A 20,205-nucleotide genomic window follows, 5' to 3' on the forward strand; every position below is an offset into this window, starting at 1 on the left:
AAACAAAAATGGAATGACTAGGAAAAAAAATAGCCCAATCTCGCGGGAAAATAAGCGAGCTTGGTAACACTGCATCGATCGTATCGCATGCGCATAGACTAGCTAGGTGATGTTAACGCAGAGATGGAGGAACATTTAGAGAGTAGGTACAAATGTGTTGAATGCAGCAAGGAGGCAGCAGAGCTGTACCGGGACTATAGCCGCGGGATACTGAAGCTTACAATCTGCGTAAGTTATTTTTCTCAATGGATTATGCGTGGGTGTTCAGCGCGATAATGGCCTTTTGTTAGCATTTGGTCTTCAAAGTTATGCCCAAGTGAATTGTGGTATTTGGAGTCCTCCCTCTTATCTTTAATGGCGTGTTCGGTATTTTAGAACTGAGCAATCTTTTTTTTTTTTGGATGGGCAGACCGAATGTATTTTTTTTTTGTGTGTTATGTTTCTAAATTTAGTTTTGTACAAAGGCAAGGGTTATAAAAAAAAATTAGTACTTATTTAAAGTTTGTCGCCATCACCCGAACCGCTTGAAGGACTTGCTAGAGTTGAAACTGGCCAACCGCTTATTGGGCCTTTAAATTCTCAACATAGCTGCTTAGCCCTAGCCGTTCCTGCCTCGCTGTATTTCCAATCGCTTCCTCTACCCTCCCTTCAGCTGGAGGCCACAGTGTTGCCAGATATATAATTATCGATTTGTACAACAGTTTTGCGCCTTGTACGAAATACAATCAATAATGACAAAAGCGGGCAAAGTGTACAGTATTTGCCATGTAGGTCACCTGTAGCCAGGGCCAAATTTAGGAACAGGCACATGGCTAGAGCACCAAATTCTGAAGATGCCCAAATCCTGGGACTTTTTCCAGGAGAAAATCCTCCTACCCTGCCACCAATTGGAAATGGGACAGCAAGCTCGCTACCCCTGCCTTACTGCTTGTCTTTTTATCTGTCTTAAGGAGAGGGAAAGGAATGGTTTTAAATCGGTTGCTTTGGAGAGGGTATGGTGAGCCCTGTCTGTCAAACACACAAACAAAACTGGCCTTCTCTCCACTCAGGTAGGCCAATCCATACAAGTGGGTTATGCACCTCTACCAGCAGATTCAGATGGAGACTGAGTAAAGCTTATGTCACGGACATATAGCCCTGCCCCCGACATCAGCCAGCCAGTATTCTCTGTCTCCAGCAGATGGTGGACATGCATCTCCCTACTGGCAATTGTTATAGTTAAAAAGAAGAAAAATAAGAGGAGAAGTTTGCAAGCACTCCTATGGTGACATCGGAAGGTGAACGTCTTGAGTCTAGCAGCCTAGTCAGGTGTGCACTTTAAAAAAAACAAAAAAAACAAAAATGGTTTAGAGGACAAGGGAGGTTCTGCAGTGAAGGCTGGAGATCTGTTTGTGCTCTCAACCAGGGAGGGCTGAGTGCAGGTAAAAAAAAAAATAAAAAATCTGCGAGTCTGTGTTAGTGCTGCGTGGATGCTCAAGGTGATTTTCCTCCTGATTTTGCCAATACTGCTCCATCCCCACAGTCTCTTTCTTCTGTTTACCTGATGAAGGAGACACCTTAAGGGGATGTTCTGTTAGCGTCCGATTTGAGCTTATGGGGGCTTAGGTACCTATCTTCCTTTTTCTGGATGGAATTTTTCCAGGGACTACAGACCTTTCCACAGGGTCACCCATCTGAGTCGGGGATACCTTCTAAATTGGGTTCACATACTCTAGGATCCCACTTGTCCACCACTGCATGCAAGCACCGTGGTGACGCAGTCCCTGATGATGTTCCAGAGGATGTGGATAAGGGTACGCTGGTGACCCTGATGGGGATTTGGGTTTCTCTTCTCTGGAAGGGGGGAAATTCCCCCAGATTTAGAGCCACATAAGACTCTGCTCCGTTTCTTTCATGGAGATGAGTTGCCAAGTCTGTTATCTCAGACTCTGAAGATGCTTAGTGTGGCTGGGGGGTGACTCAATGAGTGCACAAAAGGACTCAATATTAGTCATGCTACGCAAAACGTCTTGTTTCTTTCCCCTCCTGGATTCAATTCAAGGGTTGTTTGACGTTGAATTGCATGCTCTAGAGGCAAACTTTAAGGGGGGGGGGGGGGGGGCGGAAGCTCACTTTAGCAGGTCTGTACCCCTTGGATCCAGAGTTGAGGGAACAGTTGCGTTTCCTGAAGGTGGATGTGCTGGTGTGTTCTCTTTCCAAATGGACCCTCATTCTGGTGGAAGAAGGGGCAGCTCTAAAAGATGCTCAGGATAGGAGAATTGAAGCTATCCTTAAGCAGTCCTTTCAGGCCATGGCAATGAATTTGCAAATTGCTTCTTGTTGGCCCTTGGTGGCTTGGGCTGGTCTATGTCTCTCTCAGGAGACTGAGGGAGCAAGGTCGGTATAGCAGAGCAGTAATGGAACCAGGAGCCCCCATCTTAGCTGATGCAGGCTGTGATCTTGTTCACACTGCCACCAAAGGGGTGTGGTTTCCATGATAGTGGATAGGAGTCAGCTATGGCTGCAAAATTGGCAGACAATTTCCAAGTCTACTCTGACAAGGATATCCTTTAAGTGATCTCTTTTATTTGGCAGTGGGTTGGAGGAAATGGCAAATAGATGGGGGAAATCCCAGGTTCCTTGTTTGCTGGAGGATAAGAAGCCAGCAGCGCGTCCTTTTGGAGCAAGAGGCTGCACTAGAGATTACAAGTGTTTTTGTCCTTACAGGGGAGTGACTAGTCAAAGGCCTCATCCCTTCTGTAGATCTCGGTCCTTTTGGCCCGGAAAGCTTTGGGAGGATGCGGGCGATCGCTGCCGGTTTCGCACCCAATAGCGCCACCATAGAAGATGTAGCTATTGAGTGTGAAGTAGGACGCGAAAAGGCCCTTACCTTTTCGTCGTTCGCGGAGTTGACCCCGGTGACGCCCCGACTCCGGATCGTGACCTCTTGCTTTGACCTGACCATGATTGCCTGCCGCCTGGACCTGACCACTCTTGATAGCTGCCTGATCCGACCTTGGTCTACTTGGCACACCGGGGTCAGGGCTGCCTGCCCTGACCCCGGTGTGCCTCTGGACTATAATCTTCGCCCTAGGGACCTGGTTTAGTCCTGCTGACCACCAGAACCCAAGGGCTCAACCTGCGGGGGAGGTGGTTGGTAAAGGTAAGCTCCAGATTATCCCACTACAGGGAACATTCAACAGCTGCTGGCATAGGCCTCCTGGATACACCCTTGAGGCTGTGTCAATTATGCCACAGCACAAAGGGCTCTCCCACTTGCTACCTTTCACAGCTGTGTTGAGAGAGATTCTACTCCATGGATAGGCAATGCTAATCTTCAAGTGGCACAAGTCAGTTGTATTTTCAAGACATCTATACTGAATATTCATGAGATACATTGGCATGCACTACCTCCACTACATACAAATAGATCTCATGTGTATTATGGATATCCTGAAAACCTGACTGGCTTGCGACACTCAAGGAACAAAGTTGCCTACTCTGTTCTCCTCAAGCTGTAGTCTTCTTTTTTCTTTGTCCTTGCCTTGTTGCCCTTCTCTGAAAGTGCTGTTGTCTTTCTCTCTCCTCTCTCCATTACTACTGCCTCTAATGCCATCTCCCTCTCACTTTCCTCACCTACCATCGGGCTGCTGCATCATAGTCCTGCACAATTCAAACTGAGTCTGGTCCCAGGTCACAGAGGAGAAGGATGACATGACATAAAATGCAACTGTCCTGCCAGCCAGTGGAGGGGACATGAGGATCAGAAGCTGCAGACACAGATGGGGAGTGGGAGGTAGAGTGGGAGAAGAAGAGATAGGTGCAAGGAGGAGAGAATCTGGGGGAGAAAGTTGAAAGTTCATCCCCTCACATACCTGACAGATCTGTCTCACTCCTGTGACTGCCTGAGATTTTTTTCCAATTACCCACAATTCCACAGGGAAGGGCAGATCTGTGGTGAGGGCCATGTCTCCACAGGGACTGTAAGTCATAAAAATCAGTTGTTGTATCTCTATAATATAAATGCTAATTTTTAATGCATTATGACAAACATTGACACAGATGCTAGTGTTGGCCCACATATATGAAAATGTCTAGGGATAGAAACATGTTTTGGCTATTTGGTCACCAGCCACAACTTTTAGGAGCCATGGGAAAACACATTATAAATAGAGCTTAATACAACATGAACGTGTCTAATGGTCTATTGTTGGATTTTGTCATAGTTCTTTGGTGAGAGTGGGAGCATTTTAGAGGTGGGGGGGGGGGGGGAGCTGGGGGTCTGTGTGTGCTTTTTCTTTCCTCTTTGTTTGTCTATCCCTGCAAAGTGTTGTGGGGACAATTTTCAAAAAAAACCTAAAACTATCTTATGTGGCTAAAATTAGCCAAATAAATTATCATAGGTATTCAGTAGTATTAAACTGAATATTCTCAAATAAATTTATCTGGCTACCTTTAGCTGTTTATCTTTAAACCCAGCTAACTACCTGAATAACAACCCAATTAACTTTAGACCTAACCGATTTATATTCAAAAGAATAAAGCCAGTTAAGTGGCACAAAGTTGTAAAAAAAAATAAATGCAGGGTAGGCCTGAGGGCCTGAATCTCTAACTTCTTGTAAACAAACATTTGCACATCTTGTGGCTGGTCGCAGCCTCTTCCTTCCCCCCCCCCCCCCCCCCAGTTCTAACCTTATTACCCACCAAGTACCTCAAACTCCATCCAGCACCTACTGTACACTATAGCCGCTCCTGGTGGCATCAAGTGCTGCTGTCAGAGGAGACAGAAATCTGTATTTTAATACTTTAGCAGGATAATATTTAAGTTTAGTCCTTGAAAAGCTTTTCTGTTTTCAGCCTTCAGCCTTAATATGTCATTCTGATTCTGGATGTTAGTTCTTGTTCATGGAATGTGTGATGTTGCTTTTCTTCAGCCCTTTTATTTGATAATTTCAGAATTCCTGCCAGAAACCTGTAGACAAGTACATCGAGTATGATCCTGTTATCATCTTAATTAATGCTATATTATGCAAAGCGCAGGCCTACAGGCATATTCTTTTCAATACAAAGATAAATGTAAGTATTTTAATGTTTTGCTAGTAGCATACCTTGTAGGTTGAACAAGGACATCTGCCTGTCTTGTCCATCTTCTAGTGTTCTAATAATCCATTGGTAATTCTGATGCTTCATCTAAAGCATTTCTCCCAATTTGTTTTTATAGGGAAAAAAACTTAGTAAATGGGGGCCCTTAGTTTCTTTAAAGTCGGTATTGAAGTTGACTGAATTTAAATGTGGTGCTGGGCTATTTTAGACCCTTATTGAAATATTTTCCTGTGTGGTACTATAACTTTTCATTTCTAAACTATTTTGGCCTATTTTTAACACTTTTGCTTTAATCAGATCAAGAATGTACACAGGAATGAATCGCAAGTAAAAACACCTTATACGTCTATATGTGCATCTAAAAATAGTGGGCCTGATTTTCAAAGCATGTACGCCCTTAAAAATGAATTTTACATGTGTAAATGCACTTTATCCATTTAAGTGGGTTTTGAAAATTGCTAAAATATATGCCATTGAATTTTCCATAGGATTTACTCGTGAAAGTGCACATTACATGCGTAAATGGCTTTTGTAATATACTATTGTAGCAATTTTCATTTATGCAAGTAAATCCTTTGAAAATTCACCTGTATATGCATACGATATGGGTGTATTTGTGGCATGTCAGGGTGTGGTTTAGAGCAGTGGTTCTCAACTGTTGTTCCATTGTGACACACTTGACGGACAATGCTCATTACAATCCATGACAACATTTTTTTTTAAAAAGCCCAAGTATTACTTTTATTGTTAAGAATGACATAAGGGAAAGAGTGAACAAAAATTACATAAGTAGTAAATCTTCCATATTAGAACAGCACTAACTGCCCGTACTCAAATAGTAACAACCCTACATAATAAAATATGCCTTAGGAGGTTTATTGATGTTTTATTAGGAAAAAAGAACAAACCAGGCTGTTATAGATCTCTACCCAGAAACTACATGCTAGAAAAATACCTCTCTTCAGTCACATGTTGAGACCCTCACCTAACAAAGAATAAAGAGACCATAAAGCAGACAAAAACTGGAAACTGCAACAAGCCATAGACTCTGTATGCAGTGCAACAGTTGAAAAACAGAAACATCACCAATTGTCGTAAAACAAATCAAGAAATTTAACCTCAATATTGCCTCAGGTACAAACAGATTGTGAGCTCTCTGGGAACAGGAAAATACCTACAGTACCTGACTGTAGCTTGCCTTAAGCTACCAACAAAAAAGGCGTGAGCTAAATAAAATAAAGTAGTAAAACCATACTAATAAAAAGAACAAATTATTTCAAAACTTCCAATAATTTAAAAACTCATCTAAAAAATTGCCAGACATAAATAAAATATTTCAGTACAGCAAAACACAAAGACCCAATAACTAATAGTGATTTAAAAAAAAAATCCTCTGTTCTCCATACCTGGGAACATTTGATTTCCAGGTGCCCTGCGATTATCGTAAATTAGCAGGAGGAGAGGAGGGTTTTGCTCAACTTTCTTCTCTCTCTCAATCGCACTCTCACATACACACAAGCTTTCTCTCTCTCTCATTTACACACAGGCTCTCAATCACACACTTAACGCTCACGATGTTTGTCTCTCACACTTACACGGGCTCTCAATCTCATACTTGAACGCGTGTTCTCTCTCTTTTTTACTTTGCACACTTGCTCACTTTCTCACTGGCGGAGGAAGAGTTTGTGTCTCTCTGGAGCAGAGGAGAGAGCGGGAAGTGCAGCCAAGCTAGTGGGAGGCCAGGAATTGTGGCAACACATCTGTTGAGAACCACTGGTATAGAGGGTCGTATTTCAGTATTTTTTTTATCTCTCTGTTGCAATTTCAGAATTTTCTCCATAACACTTTGTTTTATAAAAGCATCAACCAACCAAAGAAAAAGAACATAAGATGCACCTTCTTATGAGCACATCACAAATTTACTTAAAAAATAAAGAAAGGAAAATAGAGCAAGAAATCCACATGAAAAATAAGTATCTACACAGTAAGCACATTATATTAAAATAACATGGAGTCTAACAATGCCTCATTGAATCTTGTTTCTTATATCTACAGGTAAGATAACAAAGAAAAGATAAACACTGTGAAAGCACTATTTGTTTGGCCTTAAGAAAAAGCAGGACAACAGACTTATGTTCAAGATGCAGTAGATCCAGCATAGCAGCTTTCCACTGAAATTTGTGCCATTTATTCATATTCTTGCAATGAGGCATCCTTTTGCTAATTTATTACCTTTACCAATATATGTGGAGCATGATTTATTTAATATATTTTAATATACTGTTAAGAACCTCTTTAGTAATTGATACCATCAAAAAATGTGGTATACTGTGCCAAAAAACCTGTACAAGCAATGTAATAATGTAGCTCACAGATGGGATCATTTCATACAATTATCAGTAGATACAATTTTGGCTTTGAAGACCTTCACTGGCCAAAAAATAATTCTGTGCATTATTCTACAATGCAGGTCTCTCAATATTGCACACTCTGTTTTCACAATCAAGTTATTACACTAACAAATATCTTCTACAAGCAAGTTCACCTGAATATCCCTTGTCCATATTTTAGCAAATACTTTCAACGTGTAATAATGTAAAAATTTGTACATTAAAGATAAAGAAGTGTTCCCCTTTATAGATATGTAGTAATCTCTTAAAGGAACAAGGTGAATAATTCTCCTCTTTATCTTTTCATAATGTAGAGTGATTTATTTATTTGTCGTGTTTTGTATACAGTCATTCGGTTTCGCCATCAGAACAGTTTATAGAAATTGGCATGTGTTAAAGAAAATTACAGCGTCTAGTCATCAGGTCGGGTGGGCGTGCATTCATCCAAGGCCGCTTTCGCCGCCGGCTCCCTCTACCTGGATGAATGCCCGGCCCCCGCCGGCAGTGAATGAATGCCCGTGCGATTTCGGCGCTCAAGGCAGTCACATGCCGTGACCTCAAGCGTCGTGACGTCACGCCTTGAGCGCCGAAATCGCATGGGCATTCATTCACTGCCGGCGGGGGCTGTGCATTCATCCAGGCAGAGGGAGCCGGCGGTGAAAGCCTGGATGAATGAACGCCCACCCGCCCACTCCGGCCGCGGCCTGGATCCAACGCGCGCCCATCCGCCCGCCGGCTCCCGCCGCCGCCGCCTCTGACCGCACGCCTGGGGGATTCGGAAAGTGACAGGTATTTATACATATATAAACAACTTACGCTGCAATGTTAATATGGAGGTCGTCCATGGTTTTTTACACTTTACTCCCTTTGGTTTTACCCCCATTTTTTACACTTTATTCCCGTTTTAATTTTCGAACACCACACTAACACCAAGTAGAGGGTAGGCGGTAAACTAACAGGTTAAGGACGCGGCAAAATAGCGGGTTACAAAGGAGATAATCTGAGCGCGCGTCACAGTATCGGAGGGGAATAGCTAATTCCTTCATTATACAGCTAATTCGTTCATTTACATATCATATACATGCTGGGTGCGGAAAGGGTTATGCATCTGTTTTAAGAAGCGCTAAGGACGCGTGAAACTGGAGACTGTATCGCTGGATCGCCTTACGCGTCCGAATTGTGCGCTCACAGCACGTTACAGACGGGAAATCTTCAACCGCACGTTACAGTATCGATCTGAGGGTTAGGTAACATTCTATACAAGACTGACGGCTGTGGGTGACTAACCTTAGTCCCATAATGATTATCCATGGCCGTGGTCTGATTTGAATTTGATGTGTTTAGATGATTTAAAGTGAACAATACTTTGTTCAGCCAGTCCTGCATAGGGGGAAGTCCAGGGGCAATCCCTGCTTTTTATTTGTGTTTGTCAAGGGCATTCTTTAGGGTGTGATTGGCTCACTCCACAATGGCCTGCCCTGTGGAGTTGTAGGGAATGCCAAATACGTGTTTAATGTTCCATTACTGACAAAAATTCAGCAAGGGACTGGCTGCTGTAAGCAGAGCCATTATCAGTTTTCAGAACAGAGGGTAATCCCATTATAGAAAAAGTTTTTATACAGTGATTAATAACATGTTTAGTAGCTTCTCCTTTTTGGGGTGTGACCCATAGAAAATGTGAGAAAGTATCAATGGTTACATGCAAAAACTTCCAGGGGGAAAAAGGGGGGGGGGGGGGGGGGGGGGTATTGGGTAACATCCATCTGCCAGATTTCGTTGGCACGTAAGCCTCATGGGTTCACGCCCATGGAAGGGGCAGAGGTGACTTGTGAATACTGGGGGAATTGCTGTACAATGGTTCAGGCTTGTTCTCTCGTCTAAGGAAAGGGTTACATATGCTCCAGGAAGAGAAGAAGCAACATTACAATCATACTGGCTATCAGAAATAATGTTTAAATCAGCATTCATGAAACATTGCAAAGCGAGAATGACTGCAGCTATACGTATGTAAAGGTATCATTCACTTTTAGCTGTGGGATTTGAGGGCTGGAGTAAGTTCCATAAATGTCGTAGTCAATCCTTCAGCAAGGTGTATCAATTTTTCATTCATCAAGGCCTAATTGTGATATGTGCTTCTTATGGCTTCCAGTACCTAATATAGGAAAAGAACTGAAATTCAAATTAATTATGAGGAGATTTCACCATGGCTATAACTTTTCTATTACTAATCTTATATAATGTTTTCCCACTTTATTATTAAAACAATGAAGAAACAACTTAAGTGTCATATCAAGATGTATCAGAAATAAATTTAGATCAAAAATCAAAAAGGTGTGTGAAATGTTTGAAAAATGTTAAAATAAGCTGCAAAGTGTTCATCTTCACATCTCTCATGGCAGGAAGGCTGTCAATCTGGAAAATATTAAAAACTGGCACACAGCAAAAAATTATTAAGGTAATGATTAAAGTGAAATTTTTACTTTTTTAACCTTGGAGAATCAATTCTATTATTCAATTTAATAAAATCAATTTGGATTTGCAAGAAAAGGCTTGGGAGGGATTGCTTTAGATATAGCAACCTCTGTCAGTAAAAATGTTAAGGTTCAGAATTCTGTATAAAATTTAGAAAAAGAAAATAAAACTGAAGTTTCTTTAAGAAAGGAGGACTGTAGACCTGAAAAATAAAAACTAGTATACAACAGAATTATTAAAATAATAATATAGTACAACTGGTAGAATAGCATAGCGCCTCCTAGTGGAGGCACCATCATTACTTTATAGATTGCAACCTGGAACAATAAATTCAATCAATAATACTCTGAGCTTAAATTCAATGTGGAATATCAGAATACAATATCAATTAATTATTAGAATAGGAACTTAAACACGCTGTTCGCTCAGCTCTGTCTGCTACACGCTAAAGCAACTGTTACTACTATTAAATGTCCTTGTCAGTAACCTTAGTTCAGTATTAAAGAAATTTGAAAGTATTGAAAAGGTTCAGTATTGAAGGTTGAGGGAGAAGGTTTGGATCAGCAGGAGATCTGATCTATCTCATGCCCTCCTTTGAAAGCTGCAACGCACAGTTGGGGCAGATAATTCAGGAAGGAGAGGTATAGAGTACGTGTTGTGATGAAGAAATGTATCAGAGATATAACAGATACAGAAATTAGGGAGAGAAACTGCAGTACTAAGTCCAGTTTTTTCTTTTCAAAAGTTCTTCTCCCCCCCCCCCCCCCCCCCCCCCAAGAGTGGCAACCAAGAGTTAACAACAGAAAGACAGAGTGAGGGGGAGGACTAGTGTAGGAATGCAGAACAGCGTCTCTCAAGAGAAAACAAACAGAGGGGAGAACTCTATTCAATGAATCAAGTCTAGAGGTACTGAAAGGCAGCACAGTATAACATTAACTTAGTTAAACTATAATCCTTATATAAGAAATGTGCCAGCAACTGATAACATAACTAGATAACATCAACCAGAGACAATGACTGGCAAGGATTTGCTAATCTCTTGTAAACAGATTCTATCTTAACTAACTTTGTCCTAAAACAAATGCTGCAGTAAAAATACAAATTCTGTGCACTGGCAATGTAAGCAATTGCTATAAAAATTAAGGCTGAGAGAAACGGAGTCATCCTAAATCTGGTCCTATTTAACTTTGTCAAAGGGGAACATTTCACATTAAGTTTACACAGTGTCCTGTCCAAGTTTCACTACAGTTACAACATAAGGCTCTGCATACACTTTCTGTGGGGAAATGCTCTCTAAGTATGCAGACTTTCTGTAACGGAATATCAAAGCCCAAGATAAACATTCCTTCCAGGTTTGCTTTGTTTGCTCAATCACTTGGTTTAATCTGGTTTGCAACAGAGCATTGTATTGTCTCATTAGATCATTTCTTTCATGTTGATACTGGTTTTTTCTGTAATGCTGCTGCAATATCAGGAGTGGGGCTGCCTGGCCCAAGGTCATATATGCTAATTTCTTTGAAGATCTGGAGGCATTGTTACTGCTTATGGCACTCTGGGCGGTATTCAATTCTATTGCTGTCAGAGATCCCTCTAGCAACCCTCGGGTGTAAGAGGAGTGAAATCCTGTCTCCTTGATACTTGTGCTGAGTTCTCTAAGAACACTCCATAGGGAAGGGTGGACCAACTATATTCTGTCCCACCTAGTTCTTTGGTCCTTTCTGTAATGGGAGAGGCTTGAATTCCTTCCAATAATTCCTCCCTTGTGAGATTTCCATTCACTTGTTCTAGGTGAAACCCCATGCTGACCGCAGCACATAAATCGTTACTGGGAGCGGTGGTTTGAGATGGTAATTTACCTGGACAAATCGGTGATGCAGAATCAATGACTGTCGCAGGCAATAGCAGCTGGGGGTACAGGGAGCTGGTGGTTGGTGGGGGAAGGGCTTGCGGGTAAGGTGGAGGGAGGCTAGCTTCTCTGATTTCAGTGTCTAGTTTTCTGGGGTTTTTCCTCTGAAGTGGATGCAGAGGAAGCCATGGGAGCCTTGGTAGGGGACGGTGATGTCCCCAGATATTCTATCGCTTCTGTGCATTTTTGCCAGAGCAACAATTGCCTTATAGGAGTTCGTGGGGGCGTATGCAGGCTGTTGCCTATCTTAATCCAATCTTGGACATCCAGAGTTACAGCCTCTGGGTACCATGGGCAACGGCAAGCTATTTCACCTATCAATTTTTCTAAGTCCCCTAGACCAGGGGTCCCCAACCAACGGTCCGCGGACCGGGACCGGGCCGTGGGAGTTTTTTGCCGGACCGCGGCCCCGCTGCTCTTCCTTCCCTGCTGCCGTTGCCGCTGGGCTATCAGCACGTTCAAGCCCAGCGGGAACGGCAGCGGTGCAAAAAAAAAAAAAAAGCTGTGGCATCCGCGGCTGGCCTTTTCTTCTTCCCGCGCCTGCCCCCCCCCCCCCCCTCCGTGACCCGGAACAGGAAGTGATACGCGGTGCGCGGGAAGAAGAAAGGCCGTGCCGCGTGATAAACTAGCAGCGGCCGCTGCAGCATCGGCCCCCAAGCTATTACAGCAGACGGTAATCGGGAAAGGAGAGAGCAGCATGAGCCTCCCGCGATCGATGGAATTCTTCCTTCTTGGCCTGCGGGGGCTGGAGGAGGAGGAGGAGCAGCTACAGTTTGTGCTCGGGGGGGAGGGGAGAGGAAGTGAGTGAGAGAAAGAGAGAGAAGCAGGCAGCCAGCATGTGTGTGATTGACTGGTCAGAGAGCTGATGTGTGTGTGTATGTGAGAGACAATGAAAGTGATTGCTCAGGGAGATGACTGATGTGTATTTGAGAGTGTGAGACATTAGTCAGGGAGGTGACTGATGTGTGTGTGTGAGAGAGAAAAAGCATGGGAGTGAGAAGTCTGGGTATGTGGGAAAGCATGGGCGTAAGAAGCCTGGTGTTGTGGGGGTGAAAGAAAGCATGGGAGTGAGAAACCTGGGTGAGTGTGCATGCATGAGAGAGAGAGACTGCTTGGTAAGGTGACAGTGTGTGTGAGAGAAAAAGACTGGTGTGTGTGAATGTGATTCAGGGAATGAGAAGCCTGTGCACGTGGAGAGTGAGCATGGAAATGAGAGAGACTGGTGTGTGTGTAACAGAGAGAAAGTGATTATGGGAATGAGAAGCCTGTGTGTGTATGCATGAGCGAGATCAGGTGACTGGTGTGTGTGAGAGAGAGAGAAATAAAGTGATTATGGGAATGAGAAGCCTGTGCATGTGAAGAGAAGTGAGCATGGGAGTGAGAAACCTGGGTGTGTGTGAGACACATCATGGGAGGGAGAAGCCTATATATCTGAAAGAGAACATGGGAGTGAGAGACTGGTGAGTGTGTGTGTGAGAGAGAGAGACAGAGAAAGTGATTATGAGAGTGAGAAGCCCATATATGTAAGTAGAACACGGGAGTGGGAAGCCTCTGTGTGTGTGTATGGCATGAGAGAAACTGTTCAGGAAGGTGACTGGTGTGTGTGTGCCAAAGACTGTTTGGGAGATGATTGGTGTGTGAGAGACAGAAACTGGTCATGGGGGCATGACTGGTATGGTGTGTGTGTGAGTCATGGGCACTAAGGAAGAGGACCATAAGTATAGAACTTAGCTTCTACTGCTGCTTCTGGTGTGTGCCACGGCCTGCAGGGAAGGGGAGTAGGACAGCTGCTCGAGGGGGTAAGTAAAAGTGGCTTTTTAAGTTTATTTTTCTTGACTGCCATTTTAATTGTGTGATGTCTGCTTTTTTGAAATATTTTATTGGTGTTTGGAGAATGTTTAATAGTTTTTATGAGTTTTTAATTGTTGGATGTTATTCTGTTCATAGCTGTTTTGAAACATTTATTCTGCTTATTAGTATAGTTTTACAATTATTTCTGTGGGGGATCTATAGCTGCTTGCTAGTTCTGTTTTCCAAACAGAGGTGTATTGGTTTTTAGGACCTGATTTAATATTTGTAGTGTTGCCTTTTCATAGATAGGGTTGCTCCTGTTTGAGTGTATTCCATAATACAGGTGTAACTGTGTGCAGATTAGTTTATGTGCATTACTACAGATCCTGGGAGTATGTTAGGTCAGTTCTGTGTCTGTTACCGAGATGAAATATTTTGCTAGCATGTAAGCGTTTGTATCGGTCTTATTTGTTGTGTTTTCTCAAGAGGACATGCATTGGTGGTAAACTGCTGTCTTTTCATAAGTAGGGCTATTGAGCCTGGAAGTAGAAGGAGTTTGAGTTACTGTTACTGAGATGTCACCAGAACCAGAATATCTTTTTTGTAGGGCGAGTTGTATGGGGAATGTCATAATTCTGCTTTACATCCATTATTGTGGGTCAGGGGGGTTCCCGTGGATACAAACTGTACTTTCACATCTAGCCCCATGACAATCATGGGTCAGTGTGCCATGCATATGAGAACCTATGGTGAGTTGAGTCACATTCACATTATAAATGTCATAATTAAATAAGTGTGCACTAAAATCCAACCCCCTCCATCACCCCGCCCTCATATGACCAAAGCCCCGCCCCTGCCCCGCCCTGCCGGGCCATGGAAAAATGGTCTTGCTTGAAGCCGGTCCCTGGTGCAAAAAAGGTTGGGGACCACTGCCCTAGACTGACTTGTGCTATTTCTCCCCTGGTGATGAAATAATGATTCTTTATTATTTTCTGCAGCTTTCTTGCGTGACACGTCTGCTTAGCTGACAGTTTCCCCCCCCCCCCATACTCACGATTGTTGGGAGTAGACTTGCTGAAAAATTACTTACGATTACGGGAGCAAGTCTGCTGTTGCGGTGGCCACCTAGGCTGTTCCAGCCGAGTGAGTAGGGGCTATCACGGCGCGGGTCACCAGATATTGCGGCAATGAAGACACATCAGGCAGAATTCATGGCGAGAAGGGCTGACCACTCCCGTGGGTCCCTTTTTATTGTACATACATCCATAGCATACAAATGTGCCATCACATCATTGGCTCCCCTAGCCATAGCATACAGACGTGTCATTAGACCATTGGCTCAGGGGGTGTGTACAGATCATTTCATTGGCTGCTGAAGCTTATACCATATATGTGTCTGTCTTTTGCCTGCAGCTGAATACGTGGCAGCTAGGTATCCTCTCCTAGACAGTGAGGGTTAATTATAAGCTAGAGATTTAAGATGAGCTAGTTTTGCTGCATTCAGTGCAAAGGTCAGAGAGAAGGGAAGTTAGAGTTAACCCCTGACATGGCCTGCTGGCAAAGCTCATAATTCCCCACACAAAAACATCAGCCACGTACAGAGGACCCTAATATTTTGCTGGCTGCAATTCTAGCCAGTCAACCCTCTCCATTACCTCCACAGCTTCAGGTCCCAGAGGACACACAGAGGGTGATAACCTAGTTATCATTGGCTCTCTCAGACTTCTTATCCTCCATCCAAACAGGATTTGGAATCCCTATGCAGAATCCCACTACTTCGGCTTCCGGTGGTATCTTGGGACCTCAGCGTTGTCCTGGCAAGACTCATGTGGCCTCCTTTCGAGCCACTATAGTCCTGTGACCTGACTTTCCTCACCTGGAAAGTCATATTCCTGGTGGCGATCACTTCAGCTCGCAGGGTCAGTGAGCTTCAGGCTCTGGTTACGTACGCACTGTACATGAAGCTCTTCCAGGATCATGTGGTCTTGCATACGCATCCTAAATTTCTGCCCAAGGTCGTGACTGATTTCCACCTAAATCAGTCCATCGTTTTGCCCACCTTTTTTCCAAGTCCTCATTCCCACCCAGGAGACTGGGCACTTCACATCCTGGACTGTAAAAGGGCTTTAGCATTCTACCTGGATCGCATATCCACCCAGCTCTTCATGTCCTTTGACTCCAACTGGCTGGCAGATTGCCTTGCCTTCAGCTACCTGGCAGAGTAATGGCTCACTTGGTGCGGGCTATGGCAATGTCGGTGGCTCATTTGCTTGCAGTCCCCATCACTGAAATTTGCTGGGCCGCAACCTGGAGTTTTCTTCACACGTTTGCAGCTCATTACTGCCTGGACAGAGATGGCCGTCAGGACAGTGCCTTCAGTCAGTCCATCCTACGTAATCTGTTCCAGACCTAATATCTCTCCACTCATGCTTCTTGTGGGGACCAGACTGGCCCTTGTTACCTGCAGCGCTGCAGTTATGTTATGCCTATTGGCATCTTGTTCGGTTATTGCTGGTCTCTCTAGTTGGATGGGGCAGTCTGGAACTTTGTACTCACCCAGATGTGAGGACTACCATCCTGCATGTCCTAGGTGAAAGCGCAGTTGCTTACCTGTAACAGGTGTTCTCCTAGGACAGCAGGATGTTAGTCCTCCAGAATCCTGCCCACCTCCTCACGATGTTGGGTTCACCTTCGGTTTGTTGATTTTATTTTTTCGCTCGTCTTTTTGCTATGTTACGAGACTGAAGGGGGACTTAACGTGGACACACGGATAGTAGCAGGCCGGGCGTGCTCAGTCTGCTGGTCAAAGCTTCTAGAAACTTTGACAAAACTTTTCCGAGTTGGGCTCCATCAGATGTCACCCACATGTGAGGACTAACATCCTGCTGTCCTAGAACACCTGTTACAGGTAAGCAACTGTGCTTTCTTAGCATCCTGCTACATCAGTCCAGGACCCTCCTGGTAAGTCAGGGCCTGTATTGTCAACCTTAGCAGCAGACTTTGGGTTTGGCAGAACATTTCGATTTCATCTTCAGGATGTGCCCTAGGCTGCTTCTCCTGTGCCATTTATCTTTCCTGTGGCACTGCTTGGCATGCAACATGCCATATAGAGATATGTGGAATATGATCCCTGCTGAGCAGAGTTTGCTGTCTAAGTAGGATGGACAGATGAGTTTCCTCTGTTTCTCCTGTTTAAGAAGTATCTATTTATTTCTCCTAAAGTTTTTATTGTATTTTAGGAGCAATTGGTGTTTTCTATTGTGTTGAAATAAGAATACTGACTAATGTCTGTGCAGCACCAGCCTATATATACCATGTGATATCACTGAAAAAGGGTATGTCTTCTGTCTTCATCTGCTAGTAGACAGAGATAACCCACAAGTCTGGACTGGTATAGTAGGATTGAAGGATAGGAAATTAACAAACAAAACTAAATTTCATTTTCTATTTTCTGTTACTTGATGAAATGCTAGTTTACTTATTTTGAAAACATAAAAATAATATTGTAATTGATGTGGTTTATATTTTTCAGCATAACTTGCAAATTACTGGATCACTTTGAGTAGCATAATCTGTATAACAGCAAACTGTTTATAGTGCATTTGTGATCATGTACCAAAGGAAAAGAATGTCTTAAGCTTGGCATGTCAAAAATTCAGAAAATGCCTAACTTGACTCTGCTGGTCCCCCCCCTCCCCCCCCGAACAAAACAGACACAATTCTTTACAAAATCATTTAAAAACAGTTTCATTGAGCACATTAATCAAACAAGATGAAAACAGCAATTATCCTGAAGTACAAAGTCTGAAAAATTAGTGACACAATAGAGAGGTCCTATAATTTTGTTGGGTGTTGGTGGATGCTGGTGTGTCACCTAAAATGTCATGGTGTGTCATCTTTGACACGTATGTCATAGGTTTGCCATCACTGGTCTAAAGTCATTAAAAAAAAAAAGGTGTTATAAATCTTTAACTATAGCATATCTACGCCTTGAGGCTCTCTATTACTAGAACAAAAAAACTGATGGAGAACCTGACTGATGTAGGGAGTGGATGTGGAAATAAAATACTAAGCCATGCATGGTGACTTTCTTAATAAGAGCCAGATAAGAAAGAGGTAAAAGAAAGATATTACACTGGAAAATATGGTATACATTTTATTGTATGTCGCACTGGTGTTTGTCTCACCTCTCCATAAACATCAATTTTGCAGAAAAAGTTGGAAGATAGATTGCTCCGGTAGAAATATCGAGCCTGTTGGTCCTCTGCTGGGCTCGCAGGATTAGTATAGTCGAGAAGTGAGTCTGCTGAGTGTTGCGCAAGTGCTGGAAGTGAGTCTGCCGAGTGAGAGAGAAATTTCAGTCAGCGGGGCATAGCCGCACTGGTGAGAGAGAAAAAACAAAAGCAGTATATAAGTCGCGCCGATTACATTTTTGTGAAAAAAAGCAACTTTACGCTGGAAAAGAAGGTAGACAGAATAATGTAAGGAAGCACTTCAAAGGAAAAGTGGTGAATGCAAGGAACAGCCTCTTAATGTAAGTGGTAGGGACAAAAATGGTAGCAAAACATTAAGAAAATAGAATATGATGGAAATAAAGATTACAGGGCCTATGCCCCTTTGAACATTACGCTGGAAAATACGGTACTAGGAAATGTTCATAGGGGCATAGGCCCTGTAATCTTTATCTGCCATCATATTCTATTTTCTTAATGTTTTGGTACAATTTTTGTCCCTACCACTTACATTAAGAGGCTGTTCCTTGCATTCACCACTTTTCCTTTGAAGTGCTTTCTTACATTATTCTTGTCTACCTTCTATACCCTACCCTAACCTCCCCACCCCCTACAGTATCCATGATTTAAACAAATTGTAGATTAAATTTTAGATTTACATTGGATATACCAGCTGAGGATATTTAGCAAAAGCTTTTAAGCCATTTGTCTTTTAATTCTGATGGTGATAAGTCCCTTTGATTTCCTAGATTCATGGAAAGCTGTGCGTATTTTGTTTGCTTTGTGAAGCCTATATCAGGTGGTTGCAGCTGCAAGGCTCAATGCAAAATACTGATCCTGAAGACATAATCAGATATGCCAAGGAATGGGATTTTTACAGAATGTTTGCTGTAGCTTCTTTAGGTAAGAATGTACAATGATTTTGTATTATTTAAATAAAAATGTAACTAAAAAAAGTACAATGATTTAATTTGATGTGGTAGTTTATCACTGAGCATTTAGCAATATGATTAAACATTAGTTTCTTGGATTAATATCGCTGCATTTTTTTATTTTTCTTTTGCCTGCCCTCCACTTGTGCACTTCTAATTTATATTGCTTTCTGCTACACCAATCCAGAACGACTGGGTTTTGTCCCTCATCTAGTTGATAGAGACAAAGAACATTTTTTTCCTTCCTTTTTTTTTTAATTAAATTAAATGAATTTATATTACGCTTTTCAGTACTTCAAATCAGATTACGTTCAGGTATTGTAGGTAATTCCCTTTCCCCAGAGGCTTTACAATCTAAGGGCCTGATTCATTAAGGTGTTTCTTTTGTGTCTATGGAAGAATGCTTAGTGAATCAGGCACTCACAGGTCTATACTGTAAGGTGCGGTTGGAGATTCTTCGTCTGCAACTCGCTGTGGGCGCACAATTGGGACGCGTAAAGCGATCCTGCGATACAGTCTCCAGTTTCACGCGTCCTTAGCGCTTCTTGAAACCAACGCATAACCCTTTCCGCACCCAGCATGTATATCATATGTAAATGAAGGAATTAGCTATTCCCTCCCTATACTGTGACGCGCGCTCAGATTATCTCCTTTGTAACCCGCTATTTTGCTGCGTCCTTAGCCTTAGTTTACCGCCTACCCTCTACCTGGTGTTAGTCCTGCACCATGGACGACCTCCATATATACTAACCCGCTTTCAAACTGCATTCAGCCCTTCTTTTTGCATGAACGATGCTGCACGGAACTCAGATTGCATTAGTTATTTGCTTAAAAAAATTATTTCATCCCGCATGTTCCGTATGGGAGCTGACAGCGGCTTACCAAAAAAATTACAGCGGGCGTGCGGTCATCGAGGCGGCGGCGGGAGCCCGTTCATCCAGGCGGCGGCGGGAGCCGGCGGGCGGGTGGGCGCCCGTTCATCCAGGTGGCGGCGGGAGCCGGCGGGCGCGCGTTCGATCCAGGCGGCGGCGGGAGAGTGGGCGCGCGTTTATCCGGGAGCCAGCAGGCGGGTGGGCGTGCATTCATCCAGGCGGAGGGAGCTGGCGGCGAAAGCGGCCTCCGGCAGCCCCCGCCGGCAGTGAATGAATGCGCGCCTGTGCGACCCGTGCGATTTCGGCGCTCAAGGCGACGTCAAGCATCGTGACGTCACACCTTGAGCGCCGAAACCATTCACTGCTGGCGGGGGCTGCCGGAGGCCGCTTTCGCCGCCGGCTCCCTCCGCCTGGATGAATGCACGCACGCCCACCCTCCCGCCGCCGCCTGGATCGAACGTGCTCCCGCCGCCGCCGCCTGGATGAATGGGCGCCCGCCCGCCGGTTCCCGCCGCCGCCTGATCGGAC

At 43.6% G+C, this 20,205-nt stretch overlaps 1 protein-coding gene across 2 annotated transcripts in view; it reads left to right on the top strand.

Moving 5' to 3' along the window:
- ARV1 (ARV1 homolog, fatty acid homeostasis modulator) overlaps nt 1–20,205 on the top strand; it is a 76,600-nt gene continuing 56,395 nt past the window's right edge. The window contains exons 1-3 of one of the 2 annotated variants that reach the window (XM_029594193.1): nt 5–228; nt 4,936–5,055; nt 18,623–18,776. In XM_029594193.1, the coding sequence (XP_029450053.1) occupies nt 124–228; nt 4,936–5,055; nt 18,623–18,776 (379 nt within the window). In that variant the 5' untranslated portion in view covers nt 5–123. Of the gene's footprint in view, nt 229–4,935; nt 5,056–18,622; nt 18,777–20,205 lie in introns of both variants that reach the window. The other variant, XM_029594195.1, reaches the window with a different exon arrangement.

This window comes from Rhinatrema bivittatum, chromosome 3 (assembly GCF_901001135.1).
Source record: "Rhinatrema bivittatum chromosome 3, aRhiBiv1.1, whole genome shotgun sequence".
Taxonomy (NCBI): Eukaryota; Metazoa; Chordata; class Amphibia; order Gymnophiona; family Rhinatrematidae; genus Rhinatrema; species Rhinatrema bivittatum.